This window comes from Lucilia sericata, unplaced genomic scaffold, assembly GCF_015586225.1.
Source record: "Lucilia sericata isolate MDLA Ls3-8-SP2 unplaced genomic scaffold, ASM1558622v1 Contig000402F_arrow, whole genome shotgun sequence".
Classification (NCBI taxonomy): Eukaryota; Metazoa; Arthropoda; class Insecta; order Diptera; family Calliphoridae; genus Lucilia; species Lucilia sericata.
Genome location: NW_023994420.1, coordinates 269697 through 291395, shown reverse-complemented (window position 1 = coordinate 291395; position 21699 = coordinate 269697). Strand labels below are relative to the sequence as shown.

General features: G+C 30.0%; 2 protein-coding genes across 3 annotated transcripts in view; both read left to right on the top strand.

Annotated features, from left to right (window-relative positions):
* LOC119604550 (putative cyclin-dependent serine/threonine-protein kinase DDB_G0272797/DDB_G0274007) overlaps positions 1 to 15549 on the top strand; it is a 28192-nt gene extending 12643 nt beyond the window's left edge. Inside the window, exon 2 of the mRNA XM_037957228.1 lies at positions 13944 to 15549. Coding sequence (XP_037813156.1) covers positions 14691 to 15197 — 507 coding nt within the window. The 5' untranslated portion in view covers positions 13944 to 14690 and the 3' untranslated portion in view covers positions 15198 to 15549. The remainder of the gene's footprint in view (positions 1 to 13943) is intronic.
* Positions 15274 to 21699, top strand: part of LOC119604547 (myb-like protein I) — a 178182-nt gene continuing 171756 nt past the window's right edge. For both annotated transcript variants that reach the window (XM_037957223.1, XM_037957222.1), the window contains exon 1: positions 15274 to 15545. In XM_037957223.1, coding sequence (XP_037813151.1) covers positions 15380 to 15545 — 166 coding nt within the window. In that variant the 5' untranslated portion in view covers positions 15274 to 15379. The remainder of the gene's footprint in view (positions 15546 to 21699) is intronic.

The following is a 21699-nucleotide window of genomic DNA, read 5'->3' as shown; positions in this document are numbered from 1 at the left end:
AGAACTGAACTAGAACTGAACTAGAACTGAACTAGAACTGAACTAGAACTGAACTAGAACTGAACTAGAACTGAACTAGAACTGAAACTAGAACTGAACTAGAACTGAACTAGAACTGAACTAGAACTGAACTAGAACTGAACTAGAACTGAACTAGAACTGAACTAGAACTGAACTAGAAATGAACTAGAACTGAACTAGAACTGAACTAGAACTGAACTAGAACTGAACTAAACTGAACTAGAACTGAACTAGAAATGAACTAGAACTTAACTTAGAATGAACGAACTTAACTAGAACTGAACTAGAACTGAACTAGAAACTGAACAGAACTGAACTAGAACTGAGCTAGAACTGAAACTAGAACTGACACTAGAACTCGAACTAGAACTGAAACTAGAACTGAACTAGAACTGAAAGAAATGAACTAGAACTGAACTAAGAACTGAACTAGAACTTGAACTAGAACTGAACTTAGAACTGAAACTAGAACTGAACTAGAACTGAACTAGAACTGAACTAGAACTGAAACTAGAACTGAACTAGAACTGAACTAGAACTGACTGTAAAGCATTGGTAGTGTATCAATGAAATTATTTGCTGCCGAGAATCATTTGTTATATTTTTTCACTTTAACATTTATGTTTTCATCTTCTTTGTAATTTAAGCTGATTTTGGTGTGTGCTGTCTCTTTGCCTGCGTTTGCTTTCGTAAAATTGGTTTATTGGCATCTTATCTTACACAGTTTTTGCCTTCTTTTATAAAATTTATACAAAGTTGTGTGTTTTTTTTTTTTTTTGTTTTCAATTCTGTTGATTTTTTACACAAATGGTATTTTTGACTGTCTGAGCTTGTTTTCGCCTTGCAGTGTGTCTGTCCGTCTGTTTGTCAGTTTGTTATTAAATTTATGCTTTCTTTAAATGAAATACTAGTAGACTGTTACTTAAAGCAAGACTTTTCAATGTTAAATTTCGCATATTTTTTTTTTGCTTCATGTCATTTAGATTTTATGACTTTGGGGCGTTATTTATTTTTATTCCTTTAAATATTTTATCAAATTTCAAAATTTGCTTTTGTTTCTCAGTCATTTTCCTTTATTTCTAGTGCGAAATTTGTAACGAATTGTAATAATGACTTGTTGTGTTGTGTCTCTGCTGTATTTGTATTCAGTCGTTTGGGTTCATTAGGTCTTTAGAGTTTGAATTTGAATGTTTTCGAAAAGTTTAAACAAAAATCTCATAAAATTTTATTACACTTCAGAATGAGGTTCAAAGAGATTTGAATAATAAATAAAGTCGGTTTGTGTTGTCTTTAGGGTAAGTCATTATGACACCCAATACTCAATTAGTTTGCAAAAAGAAAATTGGAAAAATTTATTTTTATTTTTGTAAATTGATTTTCTTTTTTCTAAGGGATTTATGCAATCTAGAGTACGTGAGTAGAGTTGGAAGTGGGATTAATAAGGAAAAAAAATTTTTCAAAATTAAATTGAAAAAATTAATATTTATTTTAACGATTTTTTTTTAGCAAAAATTTATTTTACGTTAAGTTTTAAAAATCCTCCAAACTGAACATATTCTGCTGGTTTCGTTAAGTTTTCAAAATGGTCTTATTAAGTTTTTTTTGTTCATTTTACAGAAAAAGTTTAATATCCCAACTTTTCCTTCAGTCTCTTTAAACATAAAATTTCTAAAAATAAATAATTTATACTTTTACTAAGCCCTTTTAATTTTATGAACATTTCTTGCAAGTTTTACTTAATTAAAAAAATAATGTTTCGTTAAGTCACTGCTCTAATACTATCAACTCTCTACATCACCAATCAAAAATACACACACATTCAAATTTAAAAAATAATCTCTTTATCACAAAGAAAAAATATTAATTCTCATCAATTACCGTTAATTAAATACTTCTCACTTGTTTACTGCTGCTGCTGTTGTTGTTATTGCAACTATTTTTTGTTATATACAACAAATTAAATGTTATGTGGTTTCGTCTGGCATTTATTGTTGTAATTATTACTGTATAAATTGTTTTCATTTTATTTCACATTTATACTTCACTTGGCTTTCTTCGTTCGAAACCCTCAACCAGTGTTGCCAATTTCTTCAAATCATGTTAGACTATAGACTAAACTATAGATTAGACTATAGACTAGACTATAGACTTGACTATAGACTAGATTACAGATTAATATATAGACTAGACTATAGACTAGACTATAGACTAGACTATAGACTAGACTATAGATTAGACTATAGGCTACACTATAGATTACACTATAGACTAGACTATAGACTAGCCTATAGACTAGCCTATAGACTAGACTATAGACTAGACTATAGACTAGACTATAGACTAGACTATAGACTAGACTATAGACTACACTATAGACTAGACTATAGACTAGACTATAGGCTACACTATGGATTACACTACAGACTAGACTATAGACTAGCCTATAGACTAGCCTATAGACTAGACTATAGACTACACTATAGACTAGACTATAGACTAGACTATAGACTAGACTATAGACTAGGCTATAGACTAGACTATAGACTAGACTATAGACTAGACTATAAACTAGACTATAGACTAGACTATAGACTAGACTATAGACTAGACTATAGACTAGACTATAGACTAGACTATAGACTAGACTATAGACTAGACTATAGACTAGACTAGACTATAGACTAGACTAGAACTATAGACTAGACTATACTAGAACTAGACTAGACTAGACATGAGACTAGACTATAGACTAGACTATAGACTAGACTATAGACTAGACTATAGACTAGACTATAGACTAGACTATAGACTAGACTGGACTATAGACTAGACTATAGACTAGACTGGACTATAGACTAGACTATAGACTAGACTATAGACTAGACTATAGACTAGACTATAGACTGGACTATAGACTAGACTATAGACTATAATAGACTAGACTATAGACTAGCCTATAGACTAGCCTATAGACTGCACTATAGACTAGACTATAGACTAGACTATAGACTAGACTATAGACTAGACTATAGACTAGACTATAGACTAGACTATAGACTAGACTATAGACTAGACTATAGACTAGACTATAGACTAGACTATAGACTAGACTGTAGACTAGACTATAGACTAGACTATAGACTAGACTATAGACTAGACTATAGACTAGACTATAGACTAGACTATAGACTAGACTATAGACTATACTATAGACTAGACTATAGACTAGACTATAGACTAGACTATAGACTATACTATAGACTAGACTATAGACTAGACTATAGACTAGACTATAGACTAGACTATAGACTAGACTATAGACTAGACTATAGACTAGACTATAGACTAGACTATAGACTAGACTATAGACTAGACTATAGACTAGACTATAGACTAGACTATAGACTAGACTATAGACTAGACTATAGACTAGACTATAGACTAGACTATAGACTAGACTATAGACTAGACTATAGACTAGACTATAGACTAGACTATAGACTAGACTATAGACTAGACTATAGACTACTATAGACTAGACTATAGACTAGACTATAGACTAGACTATAGACTAGTCTATGGACTAGCTTATAGTCGATAGTTTGACGATAGTTTACTCTATAGTCTAGTCTATACACTAGCCGCTAGTCTAGTCTATACACTAGTCTCTAGTCTAGTCTATACACTAGCCTCTAGTCTAGTCTATACACTAGTCTCTAGTCTAGTCTATAGACTAGAGACTAGACTTATAGTCTATAGTCTGGTCTATAGTCTACTCTATAGTCTTGTCTATAGTCTAGTCTATACACTAGTCTCTAGTCTAGTCTATATACTAGTCTCTTGTCTAGTCTATAGACTAGAATAGAGACTAGTCTATAGACTACACTAGAGACTAGACTAGACTAGAGACTAGTGTATAGACTAGACTAGAGACTATTGTATAGACTAGACTATAGACAAGACTATAGAGTAGACTATAGACCAGACTATAGACTATAAGCGCTAAATCCCGTTTCTCAAATTTGAGGAAAAAATGGTCAAACTATCGACTACAGACTAGACTATAAGCGCTAAATCCCGTTTCTCAAATTTGAGGAAAAAAATCGTCAAATTGGCAACAGTGCTCCCAACATCAATCATTTATTGTTCTCATACTAACACGTTTAAATATAAGAGTTTAAAAAACTATGGTAGTTGGTCAATACAAAAACAACAACAACAACAGAAAAACAAGGAAAATCTGTGAAAACCAAAACAGCAGTGATTATTTTTTACTCGTATTTTTAAGAGGGATTGAACGAATGAATGACTTTTTAACTAGTGAACTAGAAAAGTTCATTGTACTAAATATAGTTGTTTTTATAAAAAGCAAGTTACCAGCAACAACTATAACAACAAAAGCCACAAAAAAGAAAAAAAAAAAACAACAAACCTATTAAAAGCTGAAAAAATGCAACAATAAAACTAAAAAAATTTAAGGCTTTTTTTGTTGTTGCTGTTTCTTTCATCAAAAGTTTTTTAATTTTTTTTTCTCACCGCAAAACAACAATTTAACAATAAGAAACAACAAACAATAGCAAAAAATTTTATTATATATTGCACTAGTTACTTACTAGTCACTATATAGTCTCAGCAACTGTCAGTTGTTATATTGTTGTTGGGTATTTTTTGTTGTTATTCTATAGTAATGAGAGTGAGTGGCCTTTAATGTACTAAAACATTACAATTCACCATAATAATCAGTTGTTTCTGTTTTTGTTTGAGAAAAATAATAACGGACAATCTGACATTATGTTACTATTCGTTTTTTTTTTTTGATGTTTTGTGATTTAAAAGGGAACTAGTTTTAACTGGGTGACCAGTTTGGTATAACTTTTCAGGTCAATGATAGATCAAATTTCGCACTATGTATTTTGAAAACTTAATTGAAATATTTTTAAATTTTAAACAGATTTTTAACTTAGTTGATGTATCTTTTAATAATTACTTTAAATTTATAGACCTTTTGAGAAATTAAAAAAAGTATTTTTTACCACCTCAAAGTTCTAAACAAAGGACGTCCCACAAAAAAAGCTCACAAAGCAAAAGAAGTACTTTTAGTTTTAAAGTACAACTTTTTTGGAACAAAAAAAAAAGAAAATAATACTAAAGGAACAAATTCAAACTTTTACACATGTGAATATAAAAACCTTAGTAGGCCCTTTAGGCTGTTTTCCTTCTTCCACTAACTACCACCTCTACTTTCTGAATTTTGCTTCATTCAACATTTTATATTTTTAGTCATGTGTAAGTTGATTTTTTTTGCTAATATTTTAAACTGCAAACAATTTACTCAAACCTGCAACTAACTACTAGATGCCTACGACTTTTAAAGCCTCGTTAGTATTCGTACCATATAACAACTGCTAGAAACTGTGAACATCATGTTAGATATTTTTTCTCTCAGCGCCATTATTGTTGACTTCATTGTTTTAGGACTAAATGTCATTATGATGCAAAATGACAATGACGATAATGGTGTTTCCATATTTGTATTCATCTGGTTGTGGCCACTCTTGGGTAAGAGTAAAAAATTTTACTAAAAATTATAAGACAGTAACTGAAGTAGAATAGAACTAGAACAGAACAAAAACAGAACTAGAACTTGAACAGAACTAAAACAGAACAGAACTAGAACTGAACTAGAACAGAACAGAATTAGAACTAGAACAGAACTAGAACAGAACTAGAACAGAATTAGAACAGAACTAGAACAGAACTAGAACAGAACTAGAACAGAACTAGAACAGAACTAGAACAGAACTAGAACAGAACTACAACAGAACTAGAACAGAACTAGAACAGAACTAGAACAGAACTAGAACAGAACTAGAACAGAACTAGAACAGAACTAGAACAGAACAGAACTAGAACTAAACTAGAACAGAACAGAACAGAACAGAACTAGAACTGAACTAGAACAGAACAGAACTGAACTAGAACTGAACTAGAAATGAACTAGAACTGAACTAGAACTGAACTAGAACTGAACTAGAACTGAACTAGAACTGAACTAGAACAGAACTAGAACAGAACTAGAACAGAACTAGAACAGAACTAGAACAGAACTAGAACAGAACTAGAACAGAACTAGAACAGAACTAGAACAGAGCTAGAACAGAACTAGAACAGAACTAGAACAGAACTAGAACAGAACTAGAACAGAACTAGAACAGAACTAGAACAGAACTAGAACAGAGCTAGAACAGAACTAGAACAGAACTAGAACAGAACTAGAACAGAACTAGAACAGAACTAGAACAGAACTAGAACAGAACTAGAACAGAACTAGAACAGAACTAGAACAGAACTAGAACAGAACTAGAACAGAACTAGAACAGAACTAGAACAGAACTAGAACAGAACTAGAACAGAACTAGAACAGAACTAGAACAGAACTAGAACAGAACTAGAACAGAACTAGAACAGAACTAGAACAGAACTAGAACAGAACTAGAACAGAACTAGAACAGAACTAGAACAGAACTAGAACAGAACTAGAAACAGAACTAGAACAGAACTAGAACAGAACTAGAACAGAACTAGAACAGAACTAGAACAGAACTAGAACAGAACTAGAACAGAACTAGAACAGAACTAGAACAGAACTAGAACAGAACCAGAACTGAACTAGAACAGAAGTAGAACTGAACTAGAACAGAAGTAGAACAGAACTAGAACAGGACTAGAACAGGACTAGAACAGGACTAGAACAGGACTAGAACAGGACTAGAACAGAACTAGAACAGAACTAGAACAGAACTAAATCAGAACTAGAACAGAACTAGAACAGAACTAGAACAGAACTAGAACGGAACTATAACAGAACTAGAACAGGAGTAGAACAGAACTAGAACAGAACTAGAACTGAACTAGAACTGAACTAGAACTGAACTAGAACTAGAACTGAACTAGAACTGAACTAGAACTGAACTAGAACTGAACTAGAACTGAACTAGAACTGAACTAGAACTGAACTAGAACTGAACTAGAACTGAAATAGAACTGAACTAGAACTGAACTAGAACTGAACTAGAACTGAACTAGAACTGAACTAGCACTGAACTAGCACTGAACTAGAACTGAACTAGCACTATACCAGAACTGACTGAACTTCAACTTAAAAAGTACGCTTCAAGCCCATTGTGCAAATTTCAAACCTTATTTTTAACATCATGTTTTCTTATATTTTTTGTTTTTGTCGTTCGTAACCATTAATTATAACTGATTCATTAAAAACAAGACAAAAGCAAATCCTTTCTTCTTTACTCAAGGATAAAGTTCAATAAACTTAAAAGCAATTTAAGGATAAAAAAACGTTTTATCTACTTTGCAGTAGTTTTACACCTGCCTGCGTCTTATTTCATCTTCAATTACAATTGTCTTTTTCCCAAGGTGTGTATTAAAGTTTAAATAGGCTTATCAGTACAATAAAATAATAAAAATAGATTTAAACATCTTAAATTCTTAACACGTTTTATTTTCTTTTTTTTTACTTCATTTCGTTTTTTGAGCATTTTTTTCTTCAAAAAGAAAAACATGTATGTTTTTCATCTTGTCTACCTCTTGTACTCTTTATTTTCTTTATATCTTAAGTAGTTTCTACGAAAAACAGATAAATTTCCCTAGAGCTTTACACAAAATTAAAGACGTATTTATCCACTAAAGATGTTGTGTTTTAAAGGCTTTAGGAGAAAAATTGAAAAAATAAATAATACGTGTTACACAGGAAAAAAGCTCATTTATGTGTGAATTTTTCTTTTGACATGATTTCATCAATTTACTAGATATGTAGAAGACAGGTAGGATGTTTACAATCAGTTAAAATGAATCTTATATTAGTTCAGTTTTAAATCAGTCCTTTATCAAATTTGAATCAAATCTGTATCAGTTCTCTTCCATTTCTACTTCAGCTAACTCGAAAAATTTATTACTTATTCGATTTTCTCTCCTTTTAAATCACCCTTTTTCACAAGAAATATTCTTTTAAACTTTTCATTTTTAACAAATTTTGTTTACTTTTAAAAGGAAAAAAAAAAACTTAGTTTTACAAGAAAAATACCAATCAATTTCTGTAAAAGCAAAACTATAGAAAATTTGGCGCCACTTTAATGATAATTCTATTATATTTACAATTTTAGCCCAGTGGCATTGTAATTCCATCATGTCTTAGAGAAACCCCCCTTAAACACAATATCCCCAACAACAATTTGTAAACTACACCATCAACAACAACAACAATAACGAAGAATTATAAAATATTTTTCCTACAATTGAAATTTAACAAAAGACAAGAACGAACCCAACCCAAAGACCCAACACCAGCATCTGAAAACCCCTCATCATCTTTTCCACAATTCTTTATGGAGGCTGTTAACAACTAAATAATATTGTAATTGTATAAAATTACTTTTTTTTACAAAAAAAAAAAAAAAAAAAAAAAAAAAAATAAAAAAATTACACAACATGAAAAAATAAAAGTATAATAAAAGAAATAAGGAACTGCATTTAAATACAACACATTTCAAAAGAATTGTGAACATGAGCAAAAAAAAAAAAAAACAACTAAATTAAATAATGAAACATTTTTTTTTCTATAATTTTTAAAACTTTAGTTAAAAGTTTGCAAAAACTAAGATTAGTGACTATAATATTAGTTGTAAATAAAAGTGTTAAAATAGAAAACTATTAAATTTGGGAGGTTAGGGAGGGAGTTCTAGTTCAGTTCTAATTCAGTTCTAGTTCAGTTCTAGTTCAGTTCTAGTTCAGTTCTAGTTCAGGTTCTAGTTCAGTTCTAGTTCAGTTCTAGTTCAGTTCTAGTTCAGTTCTAGTTCAGTTCTAGTTCAGTTCTAGTTCTAATTCAGTTCTAGTTCTAGTTCAGTTCTACTTCTAGTTCAGTTCTAGTTCTAGTTCAGTTCTAGTTCAGTTCTAGTTCAGTTCTAGTTCAGTTCTAGTTCAGTTCTAGTTCAGTTCTAGTTCAGTTCTAGTTCAGTTCTAGTTCAGTTCTAGTTCAGTTCTAGTTCTAGTTCAGTTCTAGTTCAGTTCTAGTTCAGTTCTAGTTCAGTTCTAGTTCAGTTCTAGTTCAGTTCTAGTTCAGTTCTAGTTCAGTTCTAGTTCAGTTCTAGTTCAGTTCTAGTTCAGTTCTAGTTCAGTTTCTAGTTCAGTTCTAGTTCAGTTCTAGTTCAGTTCTAGTTCAGTTCTAGTTCAGTTCTAGTTCAGTTTCTAGTTCAGTTTTAGTTCAGTTTAGTTCAGTTCTAGTTCAGTTCTAGTTCAGTTTCTAGTTCAGTTCTAGTTCAGTTCTAGTTCAGTTCTAGTTAAGTTCTAGTTTCCCAGTTCTAGTTCAGTTCTAGTTCAGTTCTAGTTCAGTTCTAGTCAGTTCTAGTTCAGTTCTAGTCAGTTCTAGTTCAGTTCTAGTCGTTCTAGTTCAGTTCTAGTTCAGTTTCTAGTCAGTTCTAGTTCAGTTCTAGTTCAGTTCTAGTTTCAGTTCTAGTTCAGTTATAGTTCAGTTCTAGTTCAGTTCTAGTTCAGTTCTAGTTTTCAGTTCTAGTTCAGTTCTAGTTCAGTTCTAGTTCAGTTCTAGTTCAGTTCTAGTCAGTTTAGTTCAGTTCTAGTTCAGTTCTAGTTCAGTGTCTAGTTCAAGTTCTAGTTCAGTTCTAGTTCAGTTCTAGTTCAGTTCTAGTTCAGTTCTAGTTCAGTTCTAGTCAGTTCTAGTTCAGTTCTAGTTCAGTTCTAGTTCAGTTCTAGTTCAGTTCTAATGCAGTTCTAGTTCAGTTCTAATGCAGTTCTAGTTCAGTTCTAGTTCAGTTCTAGTTCAGTTCTAGTTCAGTTCTAGTTCAGTTCTAGTTCAGTTCTAGTTCAGTGCTAGTTCAGTGCTAGTTCAGTTCTAGTTCAGTTCTATTTTAGTTCTAGTTTAGTTCTAGTTTAGTTCTAGTTTAGTTCTAGTTTATTTCTAGTTTAGTTTTAGTTTAGTTCTAGTTCAGTTCTAGTTCAGTTCTGGTTCTGTTCTAGTTCTTTTCTGGTTCTGTTCTTGTTCAGTTCTAGTCCTTTTCCAGTTTGGTTATAGTTCATTTTTAGTTGGATTTCAGTCGATTGGAATTCCACTTTTTGCTGCCCTCTACACCACTGTGCTGTGTCATTTTAATCCATGTCTGTTTGATTTCCTCCTTCCTTCGTCTCTTAAACAATCTTAATAACAATAAATTCGAAGTACATTCATCTGTTCATATGAACATGTATGTAGATAATAAAAATCCCTCAATTGTTTTATACAACAACTTCCTTCAATTTAGTATTTTGTTGGCTTTTTTTGTTTTTGTTGTTGCTTCAATTTATTATTTTTTTGAACATTCTTTTTATTTTGTGTGATTTGATTTTTTTTGCGCTCACATTTCAGACAATAAATTTGAAGTACCGGCTGCTGTCCTGTCAAGTGGTTGGCTCTTGATGGAAAGGCATACTTCTACCCTTTACTGGGACTTCTCCCGCTCTTACCTTAGATTATCATTTTTTTTTTGCTGCAACATTTCTTATTAAATCTTTTGTTCTTTTATTTCCTTTTTGCAATTGTTTTATTATTGTGAAGGTTTTGTGGGATTAGTAGAGATACTCCAATGATTTTCTGTTAGTGGGAAAGTCGGAAATAGATCTCAGTTTTAATAGCAATACCATTTTGGGTTCTATAAATTTTATTGTATGCTTAATTTAAGTGTTTTAAATGATAACTTCAATATTTTATATTTTATTTAGTTGCTTTTATTAACTTTTGTTGTGACAACTAAATGTTCCTTAGATTAGAAATTATCAAGTTTTCTTTAAATTTTTTGTTGAGACAACTAAAATTTTGCATTTGCTGGAATATATTTTAGTTTTTTTTGAACTAAAATAATGCCTTTTACAAGCTTTTTCATATACCTGTCCTTCTATTCTTCGGATTGCCTTCATATTTGCAAATATTTTTCCTGTCATTATTATTTCTCTTTTGTATTGTTTCAGTCATCAATTCTATTCATAATTTTTAAATTGTTTTTTTTTTTGGTCCCTTACTGCTGCTACTGTCTGTTGTGTACTCCTCCTCTTCCTCATGCCTCCATGTATGATGCATGTCTGATGTGTGTGTGTGTTGGCAACTCCATGTAGTGAGGGCATACTTGAACTGTCTGTCACTTTTTTTCAATTGTTTGTTTGGTGGCTTTGCCTTAACTTCTTCAATGTGTTTAATTCCTCCTCTGTTTTCTTTTTTGCAACATTTTTACTTCTTAATAAAAGAATTTTTAAAACATTTAAGTTAATGATACTTGTAAAAATGTGTCTTAATATGTGTTTAAATATGTGTCTATTTTAATAAAATGTCAAAAATTTTAATCGCAAGTGTTGCTGAGATAATTTTAATGACATTTGAAGTGTTTGGCAGACGAGTAGGATTTAACGATTTGGTAAAAAAGGGGAGTTTATTAGGTGTAATTGTAAGGATTAATGAGAGACATTATAAAGGGTACAAATAAGAAGAAAAGGCTCGAGTTCTTTATGCAAGTAATCGAGTAGTATTTATGGAATTAGAGTTCATGAACTCATTATAGATTTAATTAAAATGAAACTGGGATTTTAAGTAAAAAATTAGCTTTAGCGTTTTTGGTGTAAAGCCTGCGTTTTTATGTAAAAAGTAAGCTTTGTGTAAATTTTCAAGTAAAAACACCCCTTTTTGTGTAAAAACTAAAGTGTAAAAGTGACTTTTTGTGTAAAAAGTGACTTTTTTGTTGTTAAAAAGTAACTTTTTCTGTAAAGAGTACTTTTGTGTAAAAAGTGACTTTTTGTGTAAAAAAGTGTGTATAAAGTAACTTTTTGTGTAAAAAGTGACTTTTTTGTTGTAAAAAGCGACTTTTGTGTAAAGGTGACTTTTTGTGTAAAATGTGACTTTTTGTGTATGAGTAACTTTTTGTGTAAAAAGTGACTTGTTGTAAAAAGTAACTTTTTGTTGTAAAAATATACTTTTTGTGTAAAAAGTTACTTTCTGTGTAAAAAGTTACTTTCTGTGTAAAAATTACTTTTTGTTTATAAAAGTTACTTTTTGTGTAAAAAGTTACTTTTGTTGTAAAAGTGACTTCTTGTGTAAAAGTACCTTTTGTGTATGGAGTAACTTTTTGTGTAAAAAGTAACTTTTGTGTAAAAAGAACTTTTTGTGTAAAAAGTTACTTTTGTGTAAAGAGTAACTTTTTGTGTAAAAAGTTACTTTTTGTGTAAAAAGTGACTTTTGTGTAAAAGTGACTTTTTGTTGTAAAAAGTGGCTTTTTGTGTAAAAAGTGACTTTTTGTGTGTAAAAAGTGGCTTTTTGTGTAAAAGTGACTTTTTGTGTAAAAAGTGGCTTTTTGTGTAAAAGTTACTTTTTGTGTAAAAAGTGGCTTTTTGTGTAAAAAGTTAGCTTTTGTGTGAAACGTGACTTTTTTGTGTAAAAAGTTAGTTTTGTGTAAAAAGTAACTTTTTTAGCAACTTTTTGTGTAAAAAGTAACTTTTTTAGCAACTTTTTGTGTAAAAAGTCACTTTTTTAGCAACTTTTTGTGGTAATAAAGTCACTTTTATGTAAAAAGTTACTTTTTGTGTAAAAATATAGTTTTTGTGTAAAAATATACTTTTTGTGTAAAAAGTTCTTTATGTGAAAAAAGTTACTTTTTGTGTAAATATTGACTTTTTGTGTAAATATGTATTGACTTTTTGTGTAAAAAGTTACTTTATGTGTAAAAAGTTACTGTTTGTGTATAAAGTACCATATTGTGTAAAAAGTTACTATTTGTGTTAAAAACTTACTTTTTTGTATATAAAGTAACTTTTTGTTGTAAAAAGTGACTTTTTGTGTAAAAAGTGACTTTTTGTGTTAAAAAGTTCCTTTATGTATAAAAAGTTACTTTTTGTGTAAAAAGTAACTTTTTGTGTAAAAGTCGCTTTTTGTGAAAAAAGTGACTTTTTGTGTAAAAAGTGGCTTTTTGTGTAAAAAGTTACTTTTTTGTGTAAAAAGTGACTTTTTGTGTAAAAAGTGACTTTTTGTGTAAAAGTGACTTTTTGTTGTAAAAAGTGGCTTTTTGTGTAAAAAGTGACTTTTTTGTGTAAAAGTGGCTTTTTTGTGTATAAGTGACTTTTTGTGTAAAAAGTGGCTTTTTGTGTAAAAAGTGACTTTTTGTGTAAAAAGTGGCTTTTTGTGTAAAAAGTTAGCTTTTGTGTGAAACGTGACTTTTTGTGTAAAAAGTTAGTTTTTGTGTAAAAAGTCACTTTTTTAGCAACTTTTTGTGTAAAAGTCACTTTTATGTAAAAAGTTACTTTTTGTGTAAAATATAGTTTTTGTGTAAAATATACTTTTTGTGTAAAAAGTTACTTTATGTGAAAAAGTTACTTTTTGTGTAAATATTGACTTTTTGTGTAAATATGTATTGACTTTTGTGTAAAAAGTTACTTTATGTGTAAAAAGTTACTTTTTGTGTAAAAAGTACCATATTGTGTAAAAAGTTACTATTTGTGTAAAAACTTACTTTTTTGTATATAAAGTAACTTTTTGTGTAAAAAGTGACTTTTTGTGTAAAAAGTGACTTTTGTGTAAAAAGTTACTTTTGTGTGTAAAAAGTGACTTTGTGAAAAAAGTGATTTTTGTGTAAAAAGTTACTTTTGTGTAAAACTAACTTTTATGTAAAATATCACTTTTGGGGAAAAAATGTTTAATTTCGTATCAAATATTAATTTCGGTTGTAAAATTTTACATTTTCTGCTAAAAATGTGTAAAACTATCATTTAAAAATAAGAAAATGCTATTCTTCGTTACTACACAGAATGACAAACTTGTCATGATTTCCTTAAAATCATTAAATTTTTAAAATATTTATTTAATTTTGAAAATTTTCCAGTTCTAGAGATGCCATAATATTAATAAATTATTTAAAGTGTTCCCAAGTGTTTTGTTGACAAATAAAAGTGTAAAAAAGTTTGCTTCCATTATTAATAAATAAAAAAAATACACATTTCCACTTAATTTCCTCAAATATTGACACAAAAAAAAAAAAAAAAAAACAGAAAACGTATTACATTACAAATTTATAATACAACAAAATAAACACCATAATGATGTTAATAACAACATTAATAATGATAATGAAGATTATTATATAAAAATACCAAAAATAAACATGAAGGAAAAATAACCACAAACAACCCCTTCTTTTAACAATAAAAACAAAGGAGACAGGATTTTATTTTTAGTTGTAAATATTAACTGCCCAAAAACGTAATACAACAAAAGAAAAACCATCGTCATCATTAAGTTAAACAAAAAAGTGTGGCAAGTGTTGTTGATTTCTTGTACAAGTGACTAATAAACTGTTTGTTGTTTTGTGTTCCACTTCAATTAAATAAAAGAAAAAAGGAAAATGTTTCGTGTTTAAAACAATTTGGAATAAACAGCTTGTAAACCTGTAAGCAAGCAATTAAACAATTTACACCTTTAATTAAATAGAATATGTAACAATTTCCCTTGTCATTTATAACATTACAAACAAATTCTCAAGAGTTAAGTTGAGCAGTAACAAATTAATTGTTTAGCACGAAAAAGATACAAAAGACAACAATAAGAAAACTCCTAAAAACACACATTCAACATGTCTATGCGTAGTAATAAATTAAATATACCCACAAATTTTGTACAACAACAAGCTCAGCTAATGCAGCAACAACAACAACAGCACCAGCAGCAACAACAAAAGCAACATCAACTGCAGCAGCAGCAACAACCACAACCAGAACATATACAACAACAGCAATATATACCACCACCACAATATCAACAACAACAGCAGCAGTTATTGGCTCAACTACAGCAGCAACATAAATTTCAACAACAACATCAACAACTATCCCAGTCAACTCCAGTTACCACACAACAACAACAGCAGCAACAGCAGCAACAGCAGCAAAACAGTCATTTAATAAACAATAGTCGTAATAATTTAGCCTCTCTGGTGGCTGCCATCAATGCCAATGATCATCACACCTATGGCAGTGCTGGTGGTGGTGGGGCAGCAGTTAAATCCTCTTCTCCCACCCCTTTAAATCCACCACCCTCCTATTCAGCCGCCATTGCCCAAATCCTCCATATCAATTTTTAAATCATTATCAAGCTGCCAGCAATGCCAATAGTCAGGATTTAAATCATCCCAATAACAATTCATTGGTTTTAGCCACTACTCTAACCGAATGTGAAGAGCCCGAGGATGACCAACATGCTTTACAGCTACAACAGCAACAACAACAACAACAGCAGCAGCAACAATTGTGTGTTGTGGCTAAAATGCAAAAATCTGTTACAATAACCGTTACACCTCAGCGCAGTAATTCAATGGATTATCTGAATTTTGAGGAAAAACGACAATTGATTGCCTCCTCGTTGTCGTTGTCGGATATATTACAATGTAATCCAGCGAATAATGTTCCAACTGGGAAAGATACTTTGAATGGTGAGTTTTTGTTTTTTTTTTGGTTTTTTCGAATCAGTTAATTAAAAAGTTTTTAATAGAAAGAAGAAGAAACAGTGTAAATTTTTACAAACAAACTTAATTGTAGTTACTTTTTGTGTAAAATGGAACTTTTTGGGTAAAATGTGACTTTTTGTCTACAAAGTAACGTTTTTTAAGAAAATTGACTTTTTGTGTAAAAGTGACTTTTTTGTGTAAAAACTTACTTTTTGTGTAAAAAGTAGCTTTTTGTGTAAAATAATACTTTTTGGTAAAAAGTAGCTTTTTGTGTAAAATTTTACTTTTTGTGTAGACTATAGACTAGACTATAGACTAGACTTATAGACTAGACTATAGATTAGACTATAGACTAGACTATAGACTAGACTATAGACTAGACTATAGACTAGACTATAGACTAGACTATAGACTAGACTATAGACTAGACTATAGACTAGACTATAGACTAGACTATAGACTAGACTATAGACTAGACTATAGACTAGACTATAGACTAGACTATAGACTAGACTATAGACTAGACTATAGACTAGACTATAGACTAGACTATAGACTAGACTATAGACTAGACTATAGACTAGACTATAGACTAGACTATAGACTAGACTATAGACTAGACTATAGACTAGGACTATAGACTAGACTATAGACTAGACTATAGAACTAGACTATAGACTAGACTATAGACTAGACTATAGACTAGACTATAGACTAGACTATAGGACTAGACTATAGACTAGGACTATAGACTAGACTATAGACTAGACTATAGACTAGACTATAGACTAGACTATAGACTAGACTATAATAGACTAGCTAGACTATAGACTAGACTATAGACTAGACTATAGACTAGACTATAGACTAGACTATAGACTAGACTATAGACTAGACTATAGACTAGACTATAGACTAGACTATAGACTAGACTATAGACTAGACTATAGACTAGACTATAGACTAGACTATAGACTAGACTATAGACTAGACTATAGACTAGACTATAGACTAGACTATAGACTAGACTATAGACTAGACTATAGACTAGACTATAGACTAGACTATAGACTAGACTATAGACTAGACTATAGACTAGACTATAGACTAGACTATAGACTAGACTATAGACTAGACTATAGACTAGACTATAGACTAGACTATAGACTAGACTATAGACTAGACTATAGACTAGACTATAGACTAGACTATAGACTAGACTATAGACTAGACTATAGACTAGACTATAGACTAGACTATAGACTAGACTATAGACTAGACTATAGACTAGACTATAGACTAGACTATAGACTAGACTATAGACTAGACTATAGACTAGACTATAGACTAGACTATAGACTAGACTATAGACTAGACTATAGATTAGACTATAGACTAGACTATAGACTATAGACTAGACTATAGACTAACTAGACTATAGACTAGACTATAGACTAGACTATAGACTAGACTATAGACTAGACTATAGACTAGACTATAGACTAGACTATAGACTAGACTATAGACTAGACTATAGACTAGACTATAGACTAGACTATAGACTAGACTATAGACTAGACTATAGACTAGACTATAGACTAGACTATAGACTAGACTATAGACTAGACTATAGACTAGACTATAGACTAGACTATAGACTAGACTATAGACTAGACTATAGACTAGACTATAGACTAGACTATAGACTAGACTATAGACTAGACTATAGACTAGACTATAGACTAACTAGACTATAGACTAGACTATAGACTAGACTATAGACTAGACTATAGACTAACTAGACTATAGACTAGACTATAGACTAGACTATAGACTAACTAGACTATAGACTAACTAGACTATAGACTAACTAGACTATAGACTAACTAGACTAGACTAACTAGACTATAGACTAGCTAGTAGGGTGATCGACTCGATTCTTCAACCGATTTTAAAACCGGTTTTATCTGGTTTACCAGTGTCGGTTTTTTCTTAATGTTGATTTTTCGAATATCGAACAACCCGGTTTTTTCACATTTTAAAAACCGGTTTCGAATACTTTTATTTGCTTTGTATTCAAAGATTATTTAAATGAAAATTTTAAGGAAATAATAATACAGCCCGTCTAAATTTTAAAAATATTCGAGTCGAGGAACTATCGCATATTTTTCTACAGCTCCTTTGGTTAAAACTTTTTGATTTTCCTAACTAATTAAAAAAAAATATTTGTAAAATTGATAACTGTTTGATAAAATTTTATCAATCTTAAGATTATATTCTAATTACAATAATTAATTTACGGCTGAAATTTTATGGAAGTGTTGGAATGCCTATGCAAATTTCCTAAACCGGGCTTTTAAAATAAGGTAGGATTACATAGTACCTTATGTTTAACAGAAGTGTCCCACTTTTTTCCTAATTTTTATACTGAGTCAATTAGGCGAAGACGAAGCCTATTGAAAATGGTTAAAATCGGTCCATTATTCTCCTAGCCCCCATAGAACAGAACACCCCGAAAAGGGCTTTTGAGCTCATAATTATGTTAAATATACAGATATATCGATAAAATGCTGCACAACTAAGTTTTATAGAAGTCTGGATGACCCTGCCATACAAAGTCCCCTTCAGAAAATTACTTGAATGTCCCAAATTAACTTATAAACACAAATATCGCGATGAAATTTACCACAATAAAATATTATGTAAATATAAATATATTCACAAAATTTTATCGGGCTTGGTCCATATTTGCCCCTAGCCCCCATATAAAGCCTCTTTCAGAAAATTAGTTTTTCATCCATAAATTGCTTAAATGTATCGGAACAAGGGAATATTGAAGATAAATGCTTTATTATGAAAAATAAATCACATTTAATATTCATAACTGGTGTAGGGTATCATATGGTCGGCCACGCCCGACTATACTTTCTTACTTGTTTTATATTAAAGAAATAATGTAAATCAGACGACTAGATCTAAAGTTATAGTCTTTTAAACTGTTAAAAATCATTTCGGGCCATGTTTTATTAATCAAATTAAAACATAAACATTAAGTTTTTCAAATTAAAATATATTTTTTTTATTTATAATGAAAAACTGGTTAACCGGTTTTTTTCTGAATTTGAAAAATATCAACCGGTTTTTTTTAAATGTCAACTATTCGAACTATTCGAAAACCGGTTTTTGGAAAATGTCGAATAATCGATCACCCTACTAACTAGACTATAGACTAACTAGACTATAGACTAACTAGACTATAGACTAACTAGACTATAGACTAACTAGACTATAGACTAGACATAAAGTGGCATTTTGGGTAAAAAGTTTATTTTGTGTAAAACGTGACTTTTTGTGTAAAAGGTGTCTTTTGTGTAAAAAGTGACTTTTTGTGTAAAAAGTGACTTTTTGTGTAAAAAGTGACTTTTTGTGTAAGAAGTGACTTTTTGTGTAAGAAGTGACTTTTTGTGTAAAAAGTGACTTTTTGTGTAAAAAGTGACTTTTTGTGTAAGAAGTGACTTTTTGTGTAAGAAGTGACTTTTTGTGTAAGAAGTGACTTTTTGTGTAAGAAGTGACTTTTTGTGTAAGAAGTGACTTTTTGTGTAAGAAGTGACTTTTTGTGTAAAAAGTGACTTTTTGTGTAAAAATTGACTTTTTGTGTAAAAGTGACTTTTTGTGTAAGAAGTGACTTTTTGTGTAAGAAGTGACTTTTTGTGTAAGAAGTGACTTTTTGTGTAAGAAGTGACTTTTTGTGTAAGAAGTGACTTTTTGTGTAAAAGTGACTTTTTGTGTAAAAGTGACTTTTTGTGTAAGAAGTGACTTTTTGTGTAAGAAGTGACTTTTTGTGTAAGAAGTGACTTTTTGTGTAAGAAGTGACTTTTTGTGTAAGAAGTGACTTTTTGTGTAAGAAGTGACTTTTTGTGTAAAAAGTGACTTTTTGTGTAAAAAGTGACTTTTTGTGTAAAAAGTGACTTTTTGTGTAAGAAGTGACTTTTTGTGTAAGAAGTGACTTTTTGTGTAAGAAGTGACTTTTTGTGTAAGAAGTGACTTTTTGTGTAAAAAGTGACTTTTTGTGTAAAAAGTGACTTTTTGTGTAAAAAGTGACTTTTTGTGTAAAAAGTGACTTTTTGTGTAAAAAGTGACTTTTTGTTTTAAAAAGTGACTTTCTGTGTAAAAACTTACCTTTTGTATAAATATGTAACTTTTTGTGCAAAAATTTAACTTTTCGTGTAAAAAAGTTCATTAATTATAAGTATAATCCCACTCTCTCTTTGTGGGCAAGAAATCTCATTGAATAACTTTTCATTTACCTCAAATTATGTTTCCTCTATTTTGACTTTAATTACATTTTTTCTAACCACTTTGATTGTTAATAACTTTTAATCATTTTCCTAATAGTTTATGTGTTTCTGTCATATTTTATCCGTCATTAAATCACTTCTGACAGTACATGTGAATATTATTGTAATAAAAACTATAAAGCAAAAAAACTACTAAAAACAATAATAAATTGTTTATAACAAATTTAATGTCATATGTTTGTTGGATACTGTCAAATATTTTGATTCTCATAAATGTCACCAACCAATGTCAATTTAATGTATATGTGAAAGCGTGAGTAGTATAATAATGGTTTAAATGATTTGACAGTTAGTCGGGGCTAGATGAAAATTCAAATACATATTTCTGTTATTTTCTTAGATATTTTCACTAGTTAGTCTGTATTAAATGGAAAATGTTTTGACAGATTGTTTAACTTTTAAATAACGGTACAAATGTGGATGTTAATGGTTTTTGACTTTGGGAATTTTCAAAATAATTTGTTTAATAATTTAATAGAGAGTTATCAAAAATTTTTTAAAAATGATTTAAAATTGAAACTTAAAAATATTTTAAATTTCCGATTCCCTTAAGATTTTGTTAGTGTCACAATTTTCTCCTTTATTATCTGAATTATATGACATAAGAGCCTAGAAAAATACAGAAAAATACCATTAAATTAAATGAAATTTTGACATTAAAGCTTTTAAACATTTTATATAAAAGATGGAGAAAAATACTGTTAAAGTAAGTAAATATTTAAAGAAAGTCTTAATAATAGTCCTTTGTTATAGGAAAATGTATACAGAAGTGGAAAATCTTTTCACAAATATTACACAAGGTCTCTTATGTCTTCTCTACTGAGGTAGAATTCCAAAAAGTAGTTACATACTCTAATTTAATCATGCAATTGTGTGTGTACTTATAGGCTGAGAAAGAAGAAGGACCACTTCCTATAGTCGATAGGTAGGACCAATAGTTAAAGCTACATAAATCTAGACATTAATCAAACTATTCAACGATAATTAAAGACAATCTTGATTTGTATACAAATTGAGAAATGTTGTTAAATATTACTATTTTTTGTTCGACAACTACAATGGCTTTACAAACTCATCCTTCTGAAAAACACAAAAACTTAATTCTATTTTATACATAAAAGATCTATGTAGAGATCTGTGTATGTATGTATACCACAGAAATTGTATGCAAAGTTAAAGTGCCTTTAAAGTTGGTGTTAGTCCCATGAGTCATTGTCCTTTTGTACATTGATTTTTATGATGTTGAGTATCTTTTTCCGACATGTTTTATAATTTTTTTGTTTGTCTTTGTCTAGGAATTTATACAATCAATATGCAAAAAGGTAAAGAAGCAAAAATTCTAATATCCAATTTTTTCAAATGTCTCTTTTTGCATAGAACGTATCTTTTTACATACATATGTATGCATGTCTTACTCCAAATCATTTTGGTTACACGAAGAGTAGTTAGATAGATAGATAGATAGATAGATAGATAGATAGATAGATAGATAGATAGATAGATAGATAGATAGATAGATAGATAGATAGATAGATAGATAGATAGATAGATAGATAGATAGATAGATAGATAGATAGATAGATAGATAGATAGATAGATAGATAGATAGATAGATAGATAGATAGATAGATAGATAGATAGATAGATAGATAGATAGATAGATAGATAGATAGATAGATAGATAGATAGATAGATAGATAGATAGATAGATAGATAGATAGATAGATAGATAGATAGATAGATAGATAGATAGATAGATAGATAGATAGATAGATAGATAG